This window comes from Sturnus vulgaris, chromosome 1, assembly GCF_052056855.1.
Source record: "Sturnus vulgaris isolate bStuVul1 chromosome 1, bStuVul1.hap1, whole genome shotgun sequence".
Classification (NCBI taxonomy): Eukaryota; Metazoa; Chordata; class Aves; order Passeriformes; family Sturnidae; genus Sturnus; species Sturnus vulgaris.
In genome coordinates, this window is record NC_142243.1 from 46590599 (window position 1) to 46615992 (window position 25394).

The 25394-nt window shown below is 37.4% G+C and overlaps 1 protein-coding gene across 1 annotated transcript in view; it reads left to right on the plus strand.

Annotated features, from left to right (window-relative positions):
• LARS2 (leucyl-tRNA synthetase 2, mitochondrial) overlaps positions 1-25394 on the plus strand; it is an 83035-nt gene that overhangs the window by 48300 nt on the left and 9341 nt on the right. The window contains exons 12-19 of the mRNA XM_014889646.2: positions 537-820; positions 3920-4018; positions 6858-6995; positions 15042-15145; positions 16307-16489; positions 19080-19249; positions 20202-20279; positions 22307-22418. Coding sequence (XP_014745132.1) covers positions 537-820; positions 3920-4018; positions 6858-6995; positions 15042-15145; positions 16307-16489; positions 19080-19249; positions 20202-20279; positions 22307-22418 — 1168 coding nt within the window. The remainder of the gene's footprint in view (positions 1-536; positions 821-3919; positions 4019-6857; positions 6996-15041; positions 15146-16306; positions 16490-19079; positions 19250-20201; positions 20280-22306; positions 22419-25394) is intronic.

The following is a 25394-nucleotide window of genomic DNA, read 5'->3' on the forward strand; positions in this document are numbered from 1 at the left end:
CTCAAGAGACATAGGAATCTTATCTTTAGATACAGCTCTTGAAAATACGTGTTTTAATAGCAGACACATTACATCCCAGGTAGGGTCTAAGTGGTTAAAATGTATATGAAAGCAAGCATAGAAAAACCTGAAATGAGCACAGGAGAAGGAAAGCAGTTTAACATGTGGATTTCCTCAGTCTCTACCTTATGTTCGTGATAGAATTCTGAAAGTTTTGGCGTACAGCAGCTGAAAAAGATATGAGCACTAAATGCAAATATCTGCCATTAATGACTGAAGGGGTCTACAAGACTCTTTCTCAGCCTTCTTCTATTCAGACCATCAAGAACATAATCCTTTAAGCAAGAAGGTTCAAATGAGCAGCTGGTATGTGAATAGTCTCTTGGATAGTAGGATGTTAACCAGTGGTAAGAGGGAAACTATTTTATTTGACTCTCAGAAAACTGACTGGTTTTTGTTTGTTCGTTCTTGCACTTTTACTGACGGCAACTGTAAATTTTTCCTTCTTTTTCCATATCATTTTTTTTTTCCATCAGATCACCGGCATGACACGGCAGAAGGCTTTAAAAGCCGTTACTCAGCAGGCCAAAAATAAAAGAATAGGTGGAGACCTAACGAGTGACAAATTGAGAGATTGGTTAATATCTCGACAGCGGTACTGGGGAACGCCCATTCCAATCATTCACTGCCAGGCATGCGGCACCGTTCCCGTGCCTTACGAAGACTTACCTGTGGTGCTGCCCACTGTGACCACGTTCACAGGAAAGGGAGCCTCACCTTTGGAAAGTGCCCCAGAATGGGTGAACTGTTCCTGTCCGAGGTGAGTCAGTGCTGTATTTGCTGCAGCCTGGGAGAGGTTTACTTTGCACCTGCCTGTTTCTTGTGTGCTTTCCCAAAGTATTGGCAGGTGACTGCTCTGAGACAGAATACAACTCCAGAATGATGTTTAGTTTGACCCAGCACAGGGATTTTTTCTTATATGCTCTGTAAAACTCTGTGTACTCTTTGCAACGCTCAATGCCCATTGCTATTTTGTCATAAATACGCTGAAACAAAACTCACTGGTTTTAAGTAAGAGGAAAGAAAAAAGGGAAAAACAGAATAATTTTCTCAGTTTCGCATTTTTTAACAGTATTTCTCACTTCATTTACTACAGTTATTTTAATTATCTTTCATCAGTGTTCATATAAAGCTTATAATGATTACTGAATTCGTCCTCTTGTTAAGGAAACTAACATTGCTCATTTTCTTGCAATAGTCAATAATAAAGTGTTCCCTCCACTATATTAATCTGTATCATGAAACTGTACCTTACAGATAGCATGTAATTCAGATTTGAAAGTCAATGCATCTTGTCATTGCTGTAATCCTTATTGTTTGTAGTCTATCTGTTCAAGAAATAAAAAGTCTAAATTAGGTAGTGAGTGATGTATTGTAAAAATCAATTGTGTAATCTTGAGGACTGCTTAGATGCTCTGTACACTGAAGTCTGTCTATAGGTTCTGTGAGAGGAACTGGTAGAATATGAGGTATCCCAGAGAAATTTTTCATCTGCAGTGCAATGCTTTGCTGCTCCTAGCAGACTGACCAAATGAGAAGTATGTTATCAGGCTGCCAGGCAGGGAAATCAGACATATAAATGGCAATAAGGCTCTCACTGATAATTCAGCAGATTCATAACATCTACATTTATTTTAATATTAGCAGTTCCATGGTTCGCTGGAAACATGTATTTTGAACTTTGTTGATCATATATAATTCTTTGTAAAACAGACCTTTACTCTCATGTTTCTGCATAGAAAATTTCTTCTCAGATGTGCCTATTGAAATTGCACATACTAGTGTATTTTGAAGTGTGACCTTTGCAGTGAAGCCTTACTGAATAAGATCCACAGGTTTAGTAAAAACCCCAGAAATGCCTTGGTCTACAATTCCTAATTTCAATTGAAAAATTTTCCTGTTGTGACTGAAGTCACTGTATGCACTCTTGGCTTCCCCCACAACCTTAGTTAAAAATTATTTTGTTGTTTTCCAGGCAATAACATACTTTTTATGTATAGCAAATCCTTATGGTTTTGGGATAGTTATTGTGGCTGCACTGCATAGAAGTTAATCAAAGGCATTTGTTTAGTCGGAAATAAAGTCACGCAGAATTAGTTTCGTAGCCTAAAAGGTGGTAGCTTTCTGATATTAATTTTTTTTAATTCTCATTTTTATTTGTCTTCCTAATTCTCACCTATTTGACAGCTATCATCAGTATTGCTCATCCATGTCTGCTACAGTTTCAAATCATTTGAGCTATTACTTTCGTGTGCAGTCATCCTTGCTTTTCCTTGCTCCAAGAAGTTACATCATCCCTTCCTTTAGTTCTTCTCTCCAGTAATAGGATTTTTTATTAGTTTCATTTAATATCTAGAATTAATAAGGAAAGCCAGATGGAAAGATACATAAGTCTGAGTATTTGAGTGACAATAATGTTAACAATCATGAATGGAGGAGATGCCCAAGTTATTCTTTGTTATACAAGTCCAGGTAATTGTGTTAGTTGTCTGAAGATTGTCTAATGAGATTACAGTATTGTATCTATAATCACAATATTGATATAAATGGTATGAACTCTAAAAGATGCCCATGCTGTCTCTGTATTATTGAGCCTTGTCCATTTAGAGCACAGAGGCATGAAGAAGATGTAATTATGGTTCAATGACATTAAAATTCCTTTGACAGGAAAGCCATTCTTTTACATTGGCCAAATCTTTGCTTATGTGTACCATTTAATAAAATAATTATTCTACACTAAAAACCAGTTAGAAGTAAAACTCCTTTATTACATTATTCTCATTGGAAGAAAAACTTGCATGTAGAGGAGGACCAGGTATAGAGACAGAATGAAGGAAAATGTTAAGTGGTGATGCTCTTGTAAACTTGCCTTGGCAAACCAAGCTGAAGTATCAGGCAGACAGAGATACATGTTGCAGCTCACTCATCAAGACTGATCAGGCACTAAATACGCAGTTAGTATATGTGAAATAGCCAGTCTCCATTTATTATGTATACTTACTACACACATATATACATTTAAACTTACATACAATTATAAACTGTGTACATTTCCTACATATAATCAGTGGCATTAATGTACAAGAGTCGCAGATTGCGAGTTTCATTGACATTAGAATAATCCCATTGTTTTAATAGTAAGTGTTTTAAGAGGGATCATTTACAATAAATGGAAGTTTATTAGATGTGATTATTGGGTCCTACAAACAACAAATATTCAAGGAGAAATTAACAGAAAGTAACCAGAGTTTCTAAAATCTATTTTGAAACTATTCCTTAGGGCTGCCAATATAATTACAAGCAAAAACCAATTTGCTGTAATCACAAATTAAAATTGTGCTACAAAGTCTAGAAGAGATTTGATCTCTGTGAAAGCTAAAATTAAGTTAATTTTTTCTAGAGATAACAAATAGAATCTGCAAAGACTTTTGTACAGACAATCAATGAGAAGCAACCACCTGACCTTTCTGCTAAATCTGATGGTACCTAACGAGTGTGATCTATATTCAGTACCCATTAACTTTATGGCAAAGTACAGTTGTCTGTGCTTTGTATCTTTTAAAATAGCAATTCCGAAAAATTCCATGATTGAGAGGCCTGTCCAGTGTGGCCATCTTCTGCTATTGCTGGATGTGATGGCTGCTCAGGCTTCTTTTCAGCTTGCTTTTGCTATGTTTTGGGAGGGAGAGGGGAAAAGTCTGTCCTGTTACTGTTGTTGAACCTTTTCTGAACATGTCACTCTTCAGACTGGTCAGTTTTCAATCTAAATGTCTTTGTGGCCACTCTCTCCATGTTTGTTAGGGTTTTTTTCCTAAGCTTGTCATTTACCTAAAAAAAGCTTTTCTCCTCTCTTGCTCAGGTGCAAGGCAGCAGCACGGCGAGAAGTCGATACCATGGATACATTTGTTGATTCTGCTTGGTACTACCTGAGGTACACTGACCCTCACAACACAGACAGGTGAGGGCTTCAGGCACAGGGCTACTGGGAGCAAGCCTGCCACACAGAACAGAAGGGAACAAAGAGACCACACACTCTGGTGCTTCCAGCTTCCAGCTGCAGTTTACTGGCAGTGTAAATCCCTGTACTGCCCTCATTATGTGCCTGCCCACTGGGCCTGAGCACAGCACAGGGTATGTAGTGTGGTTTAACCCCAGCTGGCATTTGAGTACCACACAGCTGCTTGCTCACTCCCCACACACACCCTGTGGGCTGGGGAGGACAGTCAGGAGGAGGAAAAAAAAAGTAAAATCATGGCTTGGATAAGAGCAGTTTAATAACTGAAACAAAGTAAAATATTGTGCTGATAATAATTATTATAATAAAAGGGAGAGGGGGAGAGAGAGAAAGAAAACCCAGGGAAAATAAGTGATGAACTATATAATTGCCCACCATCTGCTGACTGCTGCCCAGCCCATCCCTTAGCAGCAATTGGCATCTCCCAGCCGAGTCCCCCAGTTTATATACTGGGCATGACAGTCTATGGTATGGAGTATCCCTTTGGCCAGTCTGGGTCAGTCTTCCTGGATATGCTTCCTCCCAGCTTCTTTGTGCATTTGCTCTCTGGCAGAGCATGAGAGACCAAGAAGTCCTTGGTTTACAGTAAGCACTTCTCAGCAACAATTAGAACATCTGTGTGTTATCAACATTATTCTCATATTGAATTCAAAGCACAGCACTGTACCAGTTATTCAGAAGAAAAATAACTCTATCGCAGCCAAAACCAGGACAATATATGGAGCTGGTCTAAAAATGTGGTATTTGATTGCTTCTATGTCAGGAGATCTAGAAGAGCAGGATGTGTAAACACAACTATGTAAGCACAGGAACTACAGGGCAAGGAGCAGAAATTTGCATGAACGGGAATTATCAGGCAGGGCACAGAGAAAATGTTCAGCTGAGGAGCTGAAGTCATTAGTGGGGGCTGCCATCAGGAATGTCAACCTGCCAGGACGCTGAGACTGGTAAATTGCATGAAGTGTACCCTCCCTGGGAATGCACTGAGTAGTTCAGTGTGTGGACAGGCAGTGCTGTTCCACTGCTAAGAAGAGGAATATTCCAGTGTAACATCCAGCTGCCGAGCCTGGCACCTTCACTTCTCCTTTTGAATTCTGATGGCTCTTGCCATTTCCTTGTGCACAGACCTCAAGTGAAGAAGCATCACAGCGATCTCCTGCTGTGTCAGCACTTCCACTACATGCATAATTAATGAAAGGAGATTTTTCATGTGCTGTGGACTAGTGTCTGCATCATGGAGAATGTGGGAAGACAGATGTAGTTATTTAGCTGTTTTTCTGCTTCATAGCGCTGCTTGATATCATTGTTTCTTTCCAAAAAGGAATTAGTGCAACATCCCTGCTATGTAGTCTGAGGAAGACGGGAAGAATTGCATTTTAAAACATTGACACCACATGATGGGCTGTTTGGGCATGTATTTGTTTATTTATTGTGCAGAGCACTGTCTGGGAACATACTACATGTATTCAGTGACTTAATATTGCTGGACCGTTGTTTTTTTTTTATTGGCAGCACTAGTTTGGTTAAACCAGAGAAAAATCTTCTGTGAACACTTTTATTTCATGCCAATTTTAATTATTTTCTAGTGATAGCATGAATATATTATTACTATGACTGAGTTAGGCAGATTTCTCCCTCTCTATGACAGTTTGAAGTATTTTTTGTGTGTAGGCAAGAGGGACGTTTCCAGAAGTTGAAGAAGAAATAGTCAGATGTAACATCCAACTGTCAAAGTAACAGCTTAGTGTAGTCTAATCTGTTTTACACTGAAACGAGAACATTTATGTGGACTTCTGCACTCAATTGCTTCCTGCGTTCGATTTATTTAGTTAGTTCTTTTAATTAAGCTTCACGTATGTAAACCCTTTATTTCTATAAACCATATTTCACTCGTGTACAGTTCAGGAGAATTACTCTGTTGCTTCTGGAACCCTATGAACAAGTTAGGTTTGATTTGTTCTACCAAAGACATGAATCCCAGATCCATGATTTGCTTCTGGGCTCATCTGTGAGGAAGAAAGTGTCACTGCAACAAAAATGACAGGTGGAATAATCAGACAGGCTGACAAAACAAGTAAATTTGTTAGAGTGGGGCTTGAAGTCTACATTAGAGAAGAACTTCTGTATAAATGACATTTTGCAGGCCCACTACAGGAGACATGGAAATATGTAATAAAGCAGTAGGCAATGCTGGGAAGCCATTCAAGTGACCTCCAACGGCAGAGTAAATATGCTGTACACGACAAATTTACTGTCATTTCATCCAGCATCCTTAAGCTGGAGTGCTGTAACCCATTTCACTCTGCAGAGGGCTCTGCAGCTTTAAACTGCATCATTGCTCCCTAACAGCAACAGTGCTAGCCGTCAATTTAAAAAATCAACTGTTTTTAAGTGGTCATGTTTTTTATTTTTCATTCTAATATATTTGTATATAAAGCTTAATAAATACTAAAAAATTTAAAGCCAGCCACAGGGTGTTTACAAAAAAAATAATTTAAAGAGCAGTCAAGCATTTTCATTGTTTTCTCAGGTAATTGCTTGCCTGAAATATTGGAAAATAATCTTTTTGTGGATCTACATATCAGCGGAAATTAAATTTTTGTCTATAATAAGCATTTCACTTCTTAAAAAAATAAAAATATCTGATAGCAAAATGGAAGTTTTATTACATATGCATTGCTCTCAGTAAACAGTGTTGTCCAGTCAAGGATGATGAACTACTTTAGTAGTGCTGATCTTTCTTTTCAACATTGGATTTTTTTCTATTACTGTGTTTTTTCAGGCCCTTTAATAGTGACTTAGCAGACTACTGGATGCCTGTGGATTTGTACATTGGAGGCAAGGAGCATGCAGTTATGCACTTATTCTATGCAAGGTTTTTCAGCCATTTTTGCCATGATCTAAAGATGACAAAACACAAGTAAGCCTTATATATTTCTATTAAAATTTTTCATATTTCATTTGACTTGCAAGAATATTAGTGGACATTGTTGTGAGGGTGGAACATTACACTGAATAAGCCTGAATTTTCCTGCTTTGTCAGTACTTAGTTTCTCACAGTGAGTTACACTTCCTGTATGTGTTCATACAAATATTTTTATTGCATGAGTATTAACTGGCTCAGAGCAAGTGATAATATGCTGCTGTAGATTTCCAGCCTGCAGAACCATGCACAAACTAGTAACTTCAGGCATTCTGTGTAGTGCTATTACTTCAAATTAGGCAACTTCCTACAAGTAATAACATTAATTTCAGTGGAACCATGCATATGTAAAAAACAAAGCACTCTTATAAGTCACTGTGTTATTGGAGCTGGGCAGTACAAAACACTTCTTGATAGGCAAAAGCAATATATTTGTCTCATGTCAATTTATTTTTTTATGGGATTAATTTTATATAATTACTTTTAATTACTCTTGTTGATGCTGCTGCTATAGCCTAATTCACTGTTCTCTGTTTTGGTTAGAGGTAGTTTGATGGAAGAAGGTGAGTCATCTGTTGTTCTGTTCTTTGTCCTCTGAGATAGGTTCTGAGCTTAACATTCCCATTTCCACTGAAATTCAGCTCTTTGGTACCTTAAAATGCCATCCTCAGCTTGGAGAGTACTAGTGGTGGAACAATGAAACTCTGGCCCATGCTCTGTCCTGTTCTCCCATCAGCAGAGATGACAGAATAGATTGAGTCAAAATGAGTAGCCCCACGAGAAGAACTGCTCAGTAGTTTCTCAGCTGCAATTCATATGAATTCATTCTTTACAAGTGTCCCCTCTAAAAACTTCATGTGAAAGAGGAGCCTAAATATATATGTCACTGAACTCACTGTCACTGAATGCTGTAGTTTTGCTACAAAATTAGAATTTAAGTAGTTGTGAGCCAGAAGATGGAAAAGTTACTGCAGCCAGCAGTAATGTTTCCCCAAGGTATTTCCTAATTTTTATTAAAATGGGCAATGTGTTTTCATAACTCATTCTTGGCTGTGCAGTAGTTTGTAGTGAAAGCTATGTTTGGAATATTGGATGTAGATGATTTGTGTACCTGTGTTTCACCCTGTTGCCTGCAGCTTATGTAGATGCAGCAGTAAGGCTGTTTGTTCTCTCTCGTAGTGGGCCTTTTAAAACAGATCCTTCCTTTCAGAGGTGCTATGCCTTCAAGCAGAGAATTTTAAAGCTTTCTCTTGGAAGCAATTTTAGGCTTATTAATTCTACAAAAGATTTTACAATCCTAATCCATCAGCCATCTTGTGGAGCTATAACACATCAGCAAATTGTTATTTTGCTAGTCAAATTCTTCAACCTTCCAAAATGACATTAACCACATTAGTGGCTGAAGTATTGTCAGTATAAAGTGAGGTCACAGGGCAGGGGAGATTTTCTTGCAAAATAAATGGTTCGCTTCAGTGTGCAAGAAAAAAGGCATGAAAAGAGGCCAGCTGGACTGAAAAGGGACCTCCTGTGTGACCTTAAGAAGACCAAAATAAGTGCAAGGAAAGTGGATGTAAAGATGGGCTACCCCTGGAGGAATGTAAGAAGCATTTACTGAATAGGCAATATGGATTATGGAAAGGCCATAGTTCATCAGATATTGAAACTGGTAAAGAACATAAAGGTAGTAAGATTTGTTCCTGGACATACATTGAAAAGAACACCAAGGAAGATATTGGACTGAAGCCAAATCCAGCAAAGAGCCTAAGTAGAAAGGAAAGTCTTGGCCTTGACCTTTGCTGTCAAGGTCTGTGCTTAGCAGGAAAGTTTGAAGGCAAGAGATACTGCCCATTGTAGAGATTGAGTTGGGGTTCACTTAAGTAAACCAGACACATACAAGTTCCGGGCATGAAAGAAAAGGTGGCTGGAGCATCCACCAGGGATTTACCAAGAGGAAATTATGCCCAACTTAATCTGCTTTCCTTCTATGGTGAGGTGATTTCATCTGTGGATGAGGTGTGCATATCTTTTACTATGATTTAACAGAACAGCTGCACCTGTGCCATCTGTGTGGGGAGGATTACAACAGAGAAGGGCTTAGGCGTCCTGATGAAGTTAGAGGTAGGTCAGCAGCTGGCATGGCAGTGTACTCCGCTAGCAAAACCATGTCCAGCTTTGCTTATCTCTGCTCATCATTCAGGAACAGCTGGAATACTGTCTAGTTTTGAGGCTTTCACCCCAGCGTGAGGCAGCCTGTCAAACTGAAGAGGGTCTAGTGAAGAAGTGCTACAATAATCAGGGGTTGGAGCATATGACATACAAGAAGAGGCTAAGGGAGTTGAGTGTGTTCCTCATGGAGAAAAGAAGGCTAAGGAGGGAATGTGATTGCCATCTACTGCTACCTAAAGGAGGTTTGTAGAGAAGATAGAACAAGACTCTTTTTGGAGATGTACGGACAAAGGAGAGGAGTAACAGTCACAGATTGCAGCAAGGTTCAGCTGGACGGAAGCAGTAAAATTTTGACAGGTAAGGTGATGAGACTGGAACCACTTGACTTGAGACAATGTGGCATCTCTGTCATTGCATATTTTCAAAATATATCTGGACAGGACCCTGAACAACCTGAAATTAGGTCTAATATGAGAAAAGAATTGCACCAAATGACTTACAAAGGTCCCTTCCAACCTGCATTATTCCAAGGACTGTGATTCTGTACCCGCATTACTTTGGAATGTGTTTTGTTCCCACTCTGGTGTGACAGAGCAGTAGCACAAAAGGTGTGTAGTGTAGCCTGGTCTAAATGTGGTAAGTTGCAGAAGAAAACTCTACCTTCAATGAAAAAAAATCCTTCAGAAGCACTGGCTACGTCTAGTGACAATGGCAGAAGAAAATCAAAATTGTTTTCTGTAGAAGCAGTTTGCAAGACCGTGGAGAATTCCTTTGGCACCATATACAATCTCAAGAGCTGCTGCACATGTGAAGATCTTTATAGCATTGCTTCAAGGGCCAGGTGTATGAACTGCTTAGACATGTGCTCAGACTACAGGATGACTGTAAAAAATTCATCATCATGCACAAGATTGTTCACTTGCTTTAGTTCTACACAAGGTAAAGCATTAGGTGCTTTGAAGCCATGAAATCAAATTAGGAATTTGGTTTAATATGGAAATCATAACTCTTTTATAAATATTACCATGTATTTTAAATGTCTTTGTTAATCAGAAGCCACTCTTGCTCAGTCTTCCGTTTGAACTTCTTAAGGGCTGGTCTGAAAGATCTGAAAAGTGTAATTAGAAACAACAGGCTAATTGTTAGGAAGCTTGAAGTCATGATGTCAAAGCCCACAGCTCTGAGGGAAAACACTGCCCTCTTGTGCATTTTCAGTCTTTCTCCAGTAGCTTAGGTCTTTTTCATGATTAAATAAATAAAATTGTTATATCTCAGTTAACAAGAACTGCCACCATTTGAAGTGTCATCTAGCATCCTTAAAAATTTTTATGATTCCCCTACTTATCTGTAGTAACTTTTCATTTTGGTATGTTTTCTTTATGGAGAATTTAATTGTTTAGCTCCTATCCTGTGACTTTCAAATCCATTGAAATATTTCTGGGTAGTCTTTAATTATGTACTAATGGCTATTAAGATGATAATCTGGTTGAAAACAGAAATTAAAATTCCTGTATTTTGGAATTTCAAAGCAATCTTTCCAAATATGGTGTCATGGTTATTACAGAAACATTATAGGCAACATGTACGAAATAGGCATTTACACACACTCATTGAAAATGCAGTGTTTTTAGGCATTTAAAATTGTAAAGGTGTCAATATAGCTTAAATATCCCCTAAAGATGAGGCATGGTCTTTTATTTTTTAATGCATTGGACTGGAGATGGTGGGAAAGAAATGCTGCTCCATTTCTCACTAATGACAAGGCAGAATAAGTGGTACCCTCTGGGTATTCATATATGTGATATCAGATTAAGCCCAAATTGATGTCAATTTATTCTAGCACTCTGGTCTGTAAAATGCATTGGTTCTATAAATAATTCACAAGGCAGCAAGCCCTCCCAGCTGTGACCACTGCTGGGAGAGGGGCCAGGTAGGCAGCTGGAGCCAGAAAACTCCTCCTCTGTTCCAGCTTAAGCCACCATGGCAGGCGTGTGCTGACACTCTCCATTACAGCTGCTCAGCTGTGCAAGTACAAGTTACACAGAATTTGGTTCTGCCCTAGACTTCAGAAGTCAGTTCTGTCTGATGAATAATTGGAAATGGAATCTAGCACATTCTCCCTGAAGGATTATAAAGCAATAAAGTTTATTGTTGCCATTAAGTCAGCAGATTTGAGTCTGATAGAGGACAAAACTGCTGAGTAAGAAGGCACTATTTTTCACATAGCTCAGTTACAGAATAAAAGAAGATATGTGTGTTACAGAAACAGCTTATTCTGTGAAGGAATTATGCTACAGCTTCTCTGCATTAATTTAGGACCTTGTCACTAGTGCTGAATTTAAGCAAAAACACTCAGTTTTTAACTGTGTGGAATCTTGAACATTCAATGTTGTTTTGGTTTCTGGGGTTTTTTTGTTTGTTTGTTTGTTTGTTTGTTTTTTTGCTTAAAATGATCAGCTTTCACATCCTTCAGTTACCTCCACAAGGCTGCACAGCTGTATCTAACAGCAGGTTTCACAGACCCCTGAACTCAGCTGATAGTGACTGACCTAGTCTTGTCTTCACTCCAGAGCACAGCACTTGGGCTCTCTCAGCCTTTCTAAAGGTGCAGGGTGCAAATACATGCAGTGAGCTCCCTTGATAGGGCTATCCCTTCTGAATTCACTGTTTTATCACTGTGGCAAGCTCCACAGAGTTCTTCCAGCCAGGATTGAAAGGCCTGCTGCTCACCCTGCACAGAGCAAAGCAAAGAGCATGAGAACATGGCACTGAGCAGGAATTCCTGATCTGTCTGTCGTGCTTGCCCTACCATCCATTGCATGGTCTCTATGTAGATAGAGAGATCAGTCTCTCATAGAAATGAACCTGTATATGAACATTAGAGAAAGGAAAAGATGGATTACAGACTTCATGGCTAGCACAGCTGATCCTTCTCAGAGGTGTCAGGCACACTTTGTAGGTGGGACGTACAACACGATCAAAAGCTGTAACATGGGCAAGGTCTTAGTGTGGATACCTCCAGCATGAGTACAGACAAACTTCACAGGCAGGTGACAGCCTATCCCATTCCATTCCATTATACCTACAATCTGAAACATGATCAAGCATTCAAAGGAGCTCCAGACACCTCTTCTGTGCCAGAAATGTCAGTGTGTCTGAAAATGGCTTCATTTCATTATTCTTGGTGTTTCAGATCAGGAGGTAATCATGATGCCATGACCAGTGCTGTAGTATTTAGGTCAGAATTGCATCATCCCTGTGCAGCAGCCCCTTGGCAGTTCCCTTAGGCAGCCAAGAAGTGCATCTCTGCCTTTGAAGGAAAATGTTTGAGGTGTGCAGTTTTATTAACATTAATTCAAGTGTAACTCTGCATGTGAACAAGAGCTGGAGCCATCACAACACTGCCAAAATCACTGTGCATTCAGTGCAGGGCTCAATTTGGTTTAGAGCCCTGTGTTAAGCAGATGGGCTCTGGCTTTCTCATTTTGGGCATGTCTCCATACTCCTGTGGTCTCTCACTAGGAACACATGGTCAGGGTTTTTTTCCCCATACTTGGTAATGTATTTTGTATTGCATTTTTGTAGCCTCTGTCAGCATAAACAAAAATAAGAAATGCTTGTTCCTGCATTCAGTTTTTAGTAACTTGGCGTATGATCTGAACTAACTCTTTGTCATTAAAAAGAAGTGTTTCTTGAAAAAATCACTTGCAGTGGAGAGCCCTATCTGATTTGGATGATCTGGCTACCTCATTAGCTTTACTTTAGATAGAAGGAAGTGTAGCTATTTTAGTAACTGTTTGAGATCTTAAACAGACTGAAGTACTGAATGATAGGGAGGGAATTTTTTTCCCCAGTGGTGTAATGTCTCTAGTTTGTAGAGACAGAAGAAATGTATCATAAACTGTTTTATCCTGAAACATTTTCCCACTGTTGTTATTGATAGAGTTACAAAGTTTTGTTCCCAATTTTCACCTTCTAATTCATCTGGATAATTTATAATATTTTTTGGTATTTTAGGTGATTTTTACATCCTATTTTTAAAATAGTTTTTCTTTGTTTTACTGTGTAAATTTGACTTAAGTTCTCATTCCCTTAAGTTCCTTTACATCTAAACAACAAGATTTTTCAGTCAACACCTGAAGTATTGCCTACAAAATATTTATAGAGATGCTTGAGTTGCTGCTCTTAGTTAACATCGTTGATAAAACCAGGCATGGCAGAGACTCATACTTCTTTGTGACTGATACATCAATATGTGCCAGTACTTGCACAATACAAAATATGCAAGGAAGGAAATTCATGTTCAAACTCGAACATGTTGAAGATAAAATATGAAGCCTGTCACTTTCTCTCCCAGTTTATAGTTTTGCTTTCAAATATCTTCTTACTTCAGAGTCATCAAAAGTGTTTAAGGACTAGTACTTGGAAGATACCTGCTTTAATATGGTAGAAACATGCCTAATTGTTAGATAATTTAACAATACTTTAATTGTATTATTAAATTACTTTGTTTTAAATAGTGAGATAAATTGTCATGTAATTTCTATTTCTTAATAATGTAAAATACTGTATTAACTCCTTTACAGTGAGTCATGTTTTGGATTATGACTTTTTTGTACAAGTGAAATGAAATGTGGAAGTCTGGTTTTACTATTCCTTTTTTAGATGGGTATACGCTGGCTTTAAAAAAAAAAAGTTAATAGGATTAATGCATCCTTTTTACATAAGTTCTTTTGTACACATTTGAGGTTTCATTAGGTAAAAGTGTAGAAAATTCATATATAATGTGTAATGTTGCACACACATGTCAGCATTAGGAGCTGCAAGTCAGTATTAAGCTGTGCTGATGATCATGTCCTGCAAAATGATGGTCACTGATGTCCCTGTATTGGAGAGTCCCATGAGAAGCCTTGCAGATGGTATTTGCTTTCTGGGACTAGCTCCTACCTCCTTCTCCGGCCCCTACTGTTCTTAAAGCTGTGTTAGAACTACCTTACTTTCCTGTTCTACTGAGCTGGAATCAAAAGCTTTAGAGATAAATTTTGTTGCCTTTTATTTCCAGTAAAAACAGTGACAGACATGTGACTCAATGCATTAGAAATGCAAGATCATTAAAGGAGGGGGCCACAATGATGTGTCAACCAGAGCAGCATTTACTTGGAGTTTATTTCTTCCTGAGTGCACTACTGTCTTTCAAGGCTCTTTTTAGCCCTGTCATATACTTATTTCATGGGAGTTTACTCTCCCTGATGCAAATTTTGCTAGAAAAGTAAGGTTCTAAAAAACTCATGCACTGAAATATGAACTTTGCAGCATTGCCCTTTTTTCTAGCTTACTTTTTCATACAGCTAGGCCTTCCTGGCTAGTTCTGCAAAGGGACAAGACATGTGGGTGCTTATGTTAGAGAAACTTTCTCATCTGTTTATAGAAAGAAATGTGCAACATTTTAATTTGTTCAAAATCCTGTGCTCCTCAGAGGGAAGCTAGAACTAAATATTTGTAAGAAAATGAGGCCAGGTACTCGAATGCTTTTACACAAGAGATTTAGCTTGAAGTTAGGGAAATTGTTAGGCCAAGAAACTTCCGTGTATTGTCCATATGCTAATTTGAAAAGTGACGTTAGAATAACTTAGTACTAAATCAGGGTACAAGAATGTGAGCAGAATGCAAATAAATACTTAGACTTGCCAGCCAAGCACCATGAATCAATGCACAAAGTATTCTTTCTCAGGTGACAACTATTTATGTATAGTCAACTTGAAATTCTTGTTTCATTAAAAAATTGTGCCTGATTGGCTCAACACCTGAGGCTTATCGTAAAGTATGCTTTTGACAGCTCTTTTCAACAGAGAAGTTTCTTTTTCTTTCCATCCTTAGGGAGCCTTTCCATAAGCTCTTGGTTCAAGGTCTTATCAAGAATCAGACATTCAGACTAACAACAACAGGCCAGTGTTTGAAGAGAGAGGAGGTTGATCTCACTGGTAAGAGAAACTGCATGGGAAAATCAGCATAGGTGCATCCCTAAAGCTAGGGACTGCTTCAGTGCTGGGAAAATTTGGAAGAGAAAATTAATCCTTCTAATATTTAAACCGGAGAGCAACTTCTATGAGTTTTGGATTCACACATACAGCTGAGTACACAGAGATCCTATTAATAGAGCAACTTTTAATTGTGTCCAAACACAGAACCAGTACTGTGGCATTATTTTGGCTCCAGTGTAGTCCAAAAGATCAAAAGTCAGTTTTGCTAAGACAGTGCTCAGCAGTCTGCTGAATGGAGCCAGTTAGTCCCAGCAAACAATCAAAAAAGCATTATGGCAAAACTGACACAGGTGCAAGTGTATTCAGTAGATGTTAGGAATGTAAAACTTGTAGGAAACAGTTCTCATTCTTAAGTTCTTTGCACAGCCTTCACTGCATAAGTTGGACCAATCATTGCTATGTCACCTCTAGCAGTAAAAATGGTTTGGTCCTATTTGCCTCTCTTAAGCATTCCTCTCATACATCCTTGTTTTCACTGCATACAAACCCTGTAAGAGAGTTAAAAATCAACCAACCAGCCCACCCTCTTAAGTTTTGCCACTCTCTGCTATCCTATTTTCTTCTAGAAAAGATTGGAGGTTTTTAGCAGAAGGTTTTACTCAGTTGCACCTGGATGTAAATGCCCCACTCTGTCTGTAAATTCATGCAAGAGAAAACACACTCTTTTCAGGATAACTTACTGCAATTGGAACCTATAAATCTGGTGTTTGGAAAAGCTAAGTACAGGTCAGAATTGTATCAAAACAATGCACCTATCTAGGAAGTTTTAAATGTCGTGGTTATAAAAAAGCTTAAATATCAGGAGCTGTCAAAGCAGCACTTAGGATGCATGGCAGATACAGCTTCCAAATGATAAGAGACTTTTTGTCATGATGTGATGGAAGCTTTAGGATATTACTAGTGTTAAAAACATTAACACAAGAAAAATCTGGGAGGGAAAAGACTGTTTGGTATGGGTGGTATTCCTCTTTAAGCTATTTTGGAAAACAAACCCAAAACACTAGAAATAGTTGTTTCTTCTCATGGTTAGGGAACAAAATTGATTGCTATTACAAGTGAGCAAAATTTGTTTCAGTAGTTTTTATATGTCTTAATATTTAGGAAGTGAACCGGTTCACCTAAAAACTGGTGAGAAGCTACAAGTTGCTTGGGAAAAAATGAGCAAATCTAAGCACAATGGAATAGACCCTGAGGAAATAGTGAAGGAGTATGGCATTGACACCCTGCGTCTTTACATTCTATTTGCTGCTCCTCCAGAACAGGACATTCTGTGGGATGCTAAAAGTAAGTCAGATTGTTTCTGTAGTTTGTTTTGTTGTGAGTTTGTTTCTTTTTTCTCAATTATTATATTTTAAACACAAAATTAATACAGTTCTTGATGCCCAAGTTTTGGAAAAAATTAATCAAAAAAATATCATGAACAGGTTTAATTGCATGTTTCTTTTATAGGAGAGAGGGTCAGAAAGCTGTTATTAAGAGGCAAACTTGCAAGATTATTGCAAGCAGCTTACCTCTTATAAGCTAAAAGAACATATGAAAACTACTTCTTAAGTTGTATTTTCTTCCTAAAACTTGGACCTCATTATCTGTTTTTTAATTATCAATGATTGATTAACTCGATAAAGAAAAATTATTTTTCTTTATAATCTTTTTTTTTAATCATATCAGATTTCAGATACAACTTTGCAATATTTTGTTATTTCCATTTATTAACACACATGCAATGGCTTTTGTAAGCTGGACTATGAAATAGTTTTCAGAATAATCTCATTAGAAGATAATCAGAGTTCCTAGTAATTAATATTTCTAGATATGACATTTTTATGAGCTTACTTTTTGAATAAGTTAAGAATTACCCTCTAATTGTGCACTTATTTACTCCTATCATGCAATTCCTCATACTGACAGGTCTTAATTTCTTTTATCTACTGTAGTTCATACATTTTAATGTAGTCTTATACATTCATTTACATTTCACCTTCCTGTCGCATAAGGCTTTAATAAAACACTGCATTACTGGTTTCAAAAAGTGTAGTTCTTCATTCTTTCATGTGTTAAGCTCTTGCCACTTAGTTCAGCCTGCACTAAACTGTTTTCCAGTTGTGTCTGTCACGTTTTATTTCCATTTGTGTTCCTTTATATATTATTGCACTATTGTATGTATTGGAGGAATGGGCTTTATGAGTTCCCAGCTAGCTTTCTGTCATCACCTAATCACAACAGAGCTAGGCATTTGAAAAAGTCTCTTAAAAAAATGAATCGCTTAGAATCAAGCCTTAACAGCTGCATCCCAAACACTACACAGGTACACAGTTCCCTGTGAGGCAGCTAATTTGATGATGCACAGTCTTTTTGCTGTATTTTCTGATCTTGAAAATGGAATTATTTAATTACTGTGAGGATAGTGTGTACCAAATTTTAGTTGCAAAGTATACGAGAGTTTGGTGATTAAACATTTTGTAAGAAAGCTAAGCACGTGCAGTTATAATGCTAGCAAAAATGCATTTAGTCATTCAAGCCAACCTGTTTATTTACCACTTGAGAAATACAAAGGAAGATTATGGCATCATCTCATGTTAGTAGTATTAGAAAATATGAACAAAAGGAGATTTTAGCAGGGGATTTTCAGAGGAGACGAAAATACAAAGTTAGGTGAAAAAGATCTCTTAAATCTCCTTACGCTTTGTTCTGACTTTTTAATGATGACAGAATTATGAATGTTTAAATTAAAGAATTTATAAGCAGGTTGTGTTGGGTTTGACCTTGGGCTGGATGTCAGATGCCCACCAAGCTGCTCTGTCACTCCTTGCTTTTCGATTGAGTGGGGGAGAAAAGTACAACAAAAGGCTTTTGGGTTGAGGTAAGGGCAAGGAGATCACTCAGCATTTGCCATCATGGACAAAACTGACTCAACTGAGAAACTAATTTAATGTATTACCAAATAAAATTAGAGTAATGAGAAGTAAAACCAAATTTACACCTTCCCCTCATCCCTCCCTTTTTCCTGGGCTCAACTGGCTCTGTCAGACATGGGGGAAGCTCCTAGAAGCTTCCCAGAGAAGCCATCCTTGCAGCCACTCCATACCAAAACTTTGCTACACAAAACCATTACAGGAAATTTTTTCATTCAGAGAATGTTAAATAGTGGTTCTCAGTTGTCACGATCCTTCTCTTCACTCGATGTGATAGCCTTTGGATGATTGCCCTTCAGACTAGATTCCTTGTCCTTTCCGTGATGGACATCAAGGCAAGGTTTTACATCATTCTCTCCCGTGGTGTGAGCAGCCATGGAGTAGGATTGATGCTTCAGGGTCAAGGTCAACAGCTTCATAGTCTCCTCATCCCAAACTAAGCTGTTTCAAAAGAAGGTACCAAGGGTCCCAGCCTATGTTCATTAGCACAATAGCATCTCTAGCAACAAAAGTATACATACTTGTTAAAATCAAATTTGAAAAGAAACTTCTCAATTTGAAAAAATATGTGTATGCATACTTGTGTATATGTTTGTATTCTGCCATGAGCTCAAAAAATGAGAGCACGTACAACTCCTTTGTGGAGTCATTAAAACACAAGATGAGCATTCTAACATTAACATAACTTTGGGTTATTTTAGAGATTTTAGTAAATATTTTATGCTATATATATCTGTTTTAAAGTCATTGCAGAAAAATAATTTTATCTTACTGATTTTTTCCGTTAAAGTCACTCAGCAGTACTTGTAAAGACATTTTTAATTGCATTGATATCTTTCATTTAAAATAGAGAGATTTAAAAAAAAATGTTTAGGTCCAGAGTTCTGTTCCTGCTTTTCTTTAAAGTTTGAATTCTCTAATTGTAACTGACATTTGTTTCTGAAATCTTTCATTAATCTCAGCTGATGCCATGCCCGGCGTTCAGAGATGGCAGATGCGCCTCTGGGCACTTGTAACCAAACTTATTGAAGCAAGGACTTCAGAAACCATTCCAAATCCTGAGCTTCTGAAAAAGAAGGAGAAGGCTGATGCCAGAAAAATCTGGGAGCAGAAGAATCTGGTGATTTCTGAGGTTGAAAGAAACACTTATATAGTTTCTAAATGACTAAATAAGTTGCTTCACCGTATGTTTGACTTACAGAGCCAAATAGTTTTCCCCAAATGAGTAGCTATTTTTTTAACTGAATTATTCTCCAAATAATTTTATCTACCTGCAAGTTTTGTGGGACAGTACTTACTTAAATGATGTATGCCTCATTTAAGGAATGAAATGTTATGACATTAAAGTTTTATCAATCTGGGATTCTAGTAACTCCATTTTAAGTAACAAAACTGTGAGTTCTGTAGGTTGCCCTAACAAAAATTTTCATCTGTTTGCTTCATACCTCATTATCATGCCTGCTGTTTCATATAGAATGAAAAAAGGCACTGGTGAAAACATATTAGCATACCCTTGAAAAAAATACTGAAGTGGTTGTTCATCTCGTTACATGTTGTCTCCTACCATGATTAGTATCAATTCAATTATCCAACACTCAGAAGGAAACATAAATATTTGTAAAATTAACTTCAAGTATTTTTCTGTGGAATAAAACTTTTGCCATTTTAAACCCTGCTGTGAGGGATCTTCCAGATCATTTAACAGACTTTATAATTCTAATCTTGTAATCTGTGAACAAGTTTTCACCAGTATAAATGGATTTACAAGTGAGAAGGCCTCTTGTATGGACAAAGGGAAGATATTTTACTAAAGGAAATAAAAGGTGACTAATGGACATTTTTCATAGCATTGATTGAAGCTCTTTAAATCCTGAAATGGAAGGGAAGCTAATCAGTTGAATTTTTATATCATTGTTATTTTCCCCCTCACAAATGTGGTTGTATATATGATGTGTTTGCATACCAAAGTGATTTTCATATAAGAGGAATTGAAATTATCAGTAATTGTTTTTCATTTAAAAACCCAGTATTCCAAGTTTGAGAATTTTAAGTAATTAATGGCAGACCTTTTCTTCTAATACAAGGTAACCGAGTACTTCACAAGGGATCATTTGTTCAATGCAGCTATCTCCCGATTAATGAGCCTCACAAATGTACTCCATGTAAGTATGTGATATTAATGAAGGTATTTTTTTCTCAGACACTTCTCCTGTCAGTCTTTCTACAAAGCAGGAGCTGCCTGAACTACAGCTCCAGCTTTCTTTAAGTCATTAACTTCATAAACAGTATTACTAAGACAAGAGCGTTATTGAGTTACTCAGTTCAAAAGCAGCATGTTCTAGTATCACTGTAACCCTGAAATATAAACAGTTTTGCAGGAGGAGCTTGATGGTATTTGATCTACCAGATTCTGATGTTTATGTCTGCGTCCTGTAATTTGAAGAGGATACATTTTGTTTAGTTATGTTCTTTGTTCTCTTGATTTTAGCCAAGTTGCCTAGGTAGCTAGGTATAGTAGTACATTATAGAATTACTAAACATTCTGATTTTAAAAGGGTTATTCTTTGCAAGGAAAATCACACATAGTCCTCAAAGATAGCTTATACTGCTGTAAGCTTAAAGTTAAGTTTTAAGATTTTTAGTAGATTATGTTGGTTATCAGACAGTGGTGATAGGTGAAATATAATAGACTGTTCTCATTATTTTCGTTACTACTTTTAGATCTGGTTGAGCAGTCCTTGAGGCATATAATGGTAACCTGATACAGACCAGAAATTAAATATAATTTTGAAAGTTTTAGCTTCTTTATTGAAATACCATTTTATACCTTATGGATTCCAAGGTGTTTATTGGCAAAATCAAGGAACTTAACAAAAAGTTAAGTAGGTTGTGCACAGGTGCTGAACTGAGACAACTTAAGTCTGGCATCCTGTATGGTGTTGGGAAGGTAACACACAATTCTTTATCTCCAACTCAATGACTCATAGCAATTTGGGGCAAATGAATGGTGGAATGAATGTTAAAAAAAAATAAAACTCAGTGTCCTACAGACTGGCAGATACTTGAACACTGATGTATTTCTTGAGCAAAGAAGACAGTGCAGTATCTTTGAAGAATAAGTTTCCATACAGCATGTTGACACTTCCTCTTTTGCTCCCAGTTAAAAGGAGGAAGTGGAGAGCTGGACAAGGATTAAACATTGAAAGTGGGTAGTAGTTACTAAAAATTACTCAAATATAGTTTGCACTATAAGATATAAGATGCCCCCTGGCAACATTTGCAGTCAAGCAAATCACTGGTTTTGGACAAGTTTTTAGTTGATGAGAATGGGCATTCATTGCATCAAATAATTCTCATAAGCTGACATATATTGACTTTTTTTGTGCTGTTTTGTTAGAAAGATAGATTACAAAATAAATGCAGCAGCTGAATTTGCCATGGAGTGTAATCTCTTACACAGGCAAAGAAAGAAAAAGTTCATCTGATTACTTTTAATGCTGTATCTTTTCTTTTAAGTTTCCTGTAAGTTAAGTTAAATGGGGAAATGAAGTTCAAATTTTGTTAGTCAAGTTACCTTTTGCCAGAAATTCAACATTTTCTATACTAAAGAAGCCAGACACTTTACTAAAATAATGAGAACATAAAACTGTAAAAGAGTTTGCTGGGCTTTTCATTCCCAAAGCTTCCTTCAGATCTAAAACCTCACTTTGTCACTAAATTCAGCTTTACTGAAGCCACTCTATGATCCTGTACAATTGAACCTTGTCCCAACAAAATCTGTGTGGCATTCAGCACAGTTTGACTGTCATATACAAGTGCTTCACCTCTTCTCAGATAGCTCTGGTTTTGCCTAAGATTGCACTTCTGGAAAGGGCATCACTCAAAATTCTTATGAGGGTCACTCTTGTCTGCATGAGTGTGTTCAGAGTTCTACGCTAGAGGAGATCCCAGAGGGTTTTCATGAGCTGCTTTAGGATTAGCTTCTAAGTGTTAGAGAGTACTCTATGACCAAGAGTTGTGATTTTAATTCTCCATTTTCATAGGTTTCCAGTTTATTGTGAAATTACACTCTCCTTAGCATAGACATTAATTTTAGGTTTCATTGCTGTATTCTCTTTTTAATTAAACTACTTTCCTCCCACCTCAGAATGTTAATAGTTTGTTTCTTTCTCCTTGCTTTTTTGCTCAGCAAGCTCCTCAGCCTCTCGTTCTCCACAGCATAGAATTTGAAGATGCTCTGGCTTCACTCTGCATAATGGTTGCACCTATGGCTCCACACATTGCATCAGAGATGTGGAAAGGTATTTATAAACTTCATATAGGTGTTCTAGGAAAAAGGACAGGAAATTTGCAAAAATATCTGTAACATATACCTCTGAATTCTTTATCTAGCTTGTCACCTTCTGTCGTAATTGTTCAGTAAACTTGAATCTTGTGTCATTCCCACATGTCTCTTTTCTGCCTTTGGTTTCCTTTTCCTTGCAAACATAGGTGGATTTCTTGAAACTAGGCAGAGAAAGGGAGATAGAAGAAAAACTCAAGACAGGACTTGCATGAGGAATTCATATGTCAACTGCTAACTGCTCCTGAATATAGATGGCATTATTAACAGCTGAACACCAGGACAGAAACAGCCCTTTTTAAAATAACTGTGTCAGAGCCTTTGGACTACAAATATTTTCTTTCAGGGATTCAGGCAAAGCAAACCATATCAGAGGGCTGGATACTAAAAAGACTAAAGGAGTGTTCAATAAAAATCCTACTCTTTTAGGATGCTCCAGAGACTGAGGGACACTATGTTGTAAATTAACCTGCCATGGAGAATGGGAATGATAGACAGGGTGTATTTTCTAAGACCTGTCACAGTTCTACAGGCCTGAGTACCAAATGGGCTAAGTTGCATGGTGCTGATACAGTTAAAGCCTGTGAAATAAGGGATGTACATGCCAGAGTTTAGCAACTGATTTTAAGGTTTATTGGGAAAAATCCCAAGATGCATGTGGGCAGATAGGAATATATTCTGCACTGTGGCTGGCCACAAACTGCTGTATGGTTTTGGCCCTAATGTTAGCTTTCGGATGCTGTTTTAATGGTTTTATTTTCAATGGTCATCCCAAAAAACATCCCAAAAACATCAAGTGTTTGCAGAGCAGTGCTACTAAACTGATGATATTTCAGTCTTGTGCATGGCTCTGTAATGTTAATTGCCAAGGAAAGACCACTCTTGCTCAAAGCAGTAACAAAGAAGCAGAGCCTATGGAAACAACAAGAGAGTGGGTTGGGATTTTTGCATGTGTTTTCATTTCCAGTGATTTTGAAATGTCTTAAATATCTAGAATAAAGAGTAGCGTCAGACATGATCCATCTGGTCTTACACTATGATGTGCCATCTAATTAAAATAATACTAAATAAAAGTAATTAGCATGGCTGTTTTCTACATTGGTTGAGATGGAGGCAGAAGAGACCCAGGATGATTACTCATACATGCAGTGCCTTCTGAACTTGGAATTCTAATACATGTTAGGAAATAAAGAATTAACAGCTATGGTTGATAAAATGACAAAGAGTGCTAGAGTGTCTTAAATAACAACTTGTCAAACATGAAGCTTAATCTTGTAGCATTTTGAATGTTAGATAAAGTCTTTTCTTGCTACTAAAATCACTGGAGAATGAAAATGATGAACATTTTCTGGATCTCCCTCTGATGTAAGAACGAAAAGGAATCATATAAAATTTGGAAGTATATTGTCCTCAGTCTCTGCATTTAAAGATAAAATTTTACTTGCATAGTCCAAAGACATCTGCAGTGTAATTCAGTGCAGCAGTCATAAAAAACATTGTGTGTTGATTATTGCCTGAAGAATTTTATTAGTAAATTTAAAAATGACAGTATCTTTTAGCATGGTAATCATTGCATTATACTGAAGTTACAATTTTATCAGGAGAATGTGTGTACATTTAACTGCTTCATTGTGGTGAGAATACTGTATTATTTTGAAATAGCCAGCATCTATCAGTTCCATCCTGGGATTGAGATTTCATTTTAAAGATTCCCCAAGTTTTGAATTGCACTCTGGTTCCACCAAATCTTCTTCCTCTTCTGATGTAACCAGTTTCTCAAACTCTGTTGTGTATAAGTGATGATGCTTTACTATTTAAATTATTTCAATATGAAAATTAAGGTTTCTAAATACTCTGTTTAGTTTTCTCTGTGCTTTAGTTCTCCATACTCAGAGAGAATAACTCTCTTCTTTTGTACCTCGGCTTTGCATCTAAATGCCAGGATAATGCTGCTTCCTCTTTCGTAAATTGGTCAGGAAAAGGAGTTTGTATATTGTTAGTTCTATAAATTGCACCTATAGCAGTGGACCCCACTCTTCGATGGAAGCTGCTCGAATGCTTCTGTAAGTGCCTCACCTTTCATCAGCTGAACAATAGCAGCCCATGATACTTTATGTGTGAAGAAGTTCTTCTCCTGCCTTAGAGGATGAACAGTTTTTGGTATTTTGGTGTGTCAGCCTGATGGTGTTAATTGTGCAGTGAGTGCACTGGTTTATTGCTCAATAACATAAAAAGCAGCCGTAGCCCCTCAGTGTGGGAAGAGTTCATCCGGCTGATATCTTGGCAGTTTATGAACACTAACAGGATGAGGAAATCAGTTTCCTTCCTGAGACCTTGTATCTAAGGAATATACAGACACCATTTGAGACTTTTTTTTTCGTTTGTTTGTAGTAGTACAGCATTCTGTTGTTCAGACAAGGATATGAAACTGCTTATTGTGAGTTGCTAAATTTTTATTAGAGATGGCACATGAAATACATGTACACATTTGAAAACACATGTTAGGAAATACTGAACTTAAACATAACTTTCTGCGTTTTTAATGGTATCATTGTCTTAGCAATATTTTAACTGTCACTACAATAGCTCTGTTGCAAAAACTTGTCTGTATTCAGCCCTTGCTCGAGAAGGCTTCTGGAAAGAATGGAGTTAAGTAAAAGCTAATTGATTTTGCAGGTTTTAATTGAAAATCTGAATGTAGAAATCTCCCTTCTCAAATCCAGAAAGAAATATGTTTTGAAGTTTTAAAAAATATTTTTTGCTCCAAGAATAATAATGTAAAAGGAAGGAGAGCAAGTCTTTCAAATGCAGGAAGACAGATTGTTTTAAGAAGGTTTAAAGAGCATGTGTGGAGTTTGCTGGACTGCAAGCACATCCTAGAGTTAGCTTACAGTAACCCAGGCTTTTCACATCTTACGTCTATACTATACCAGTG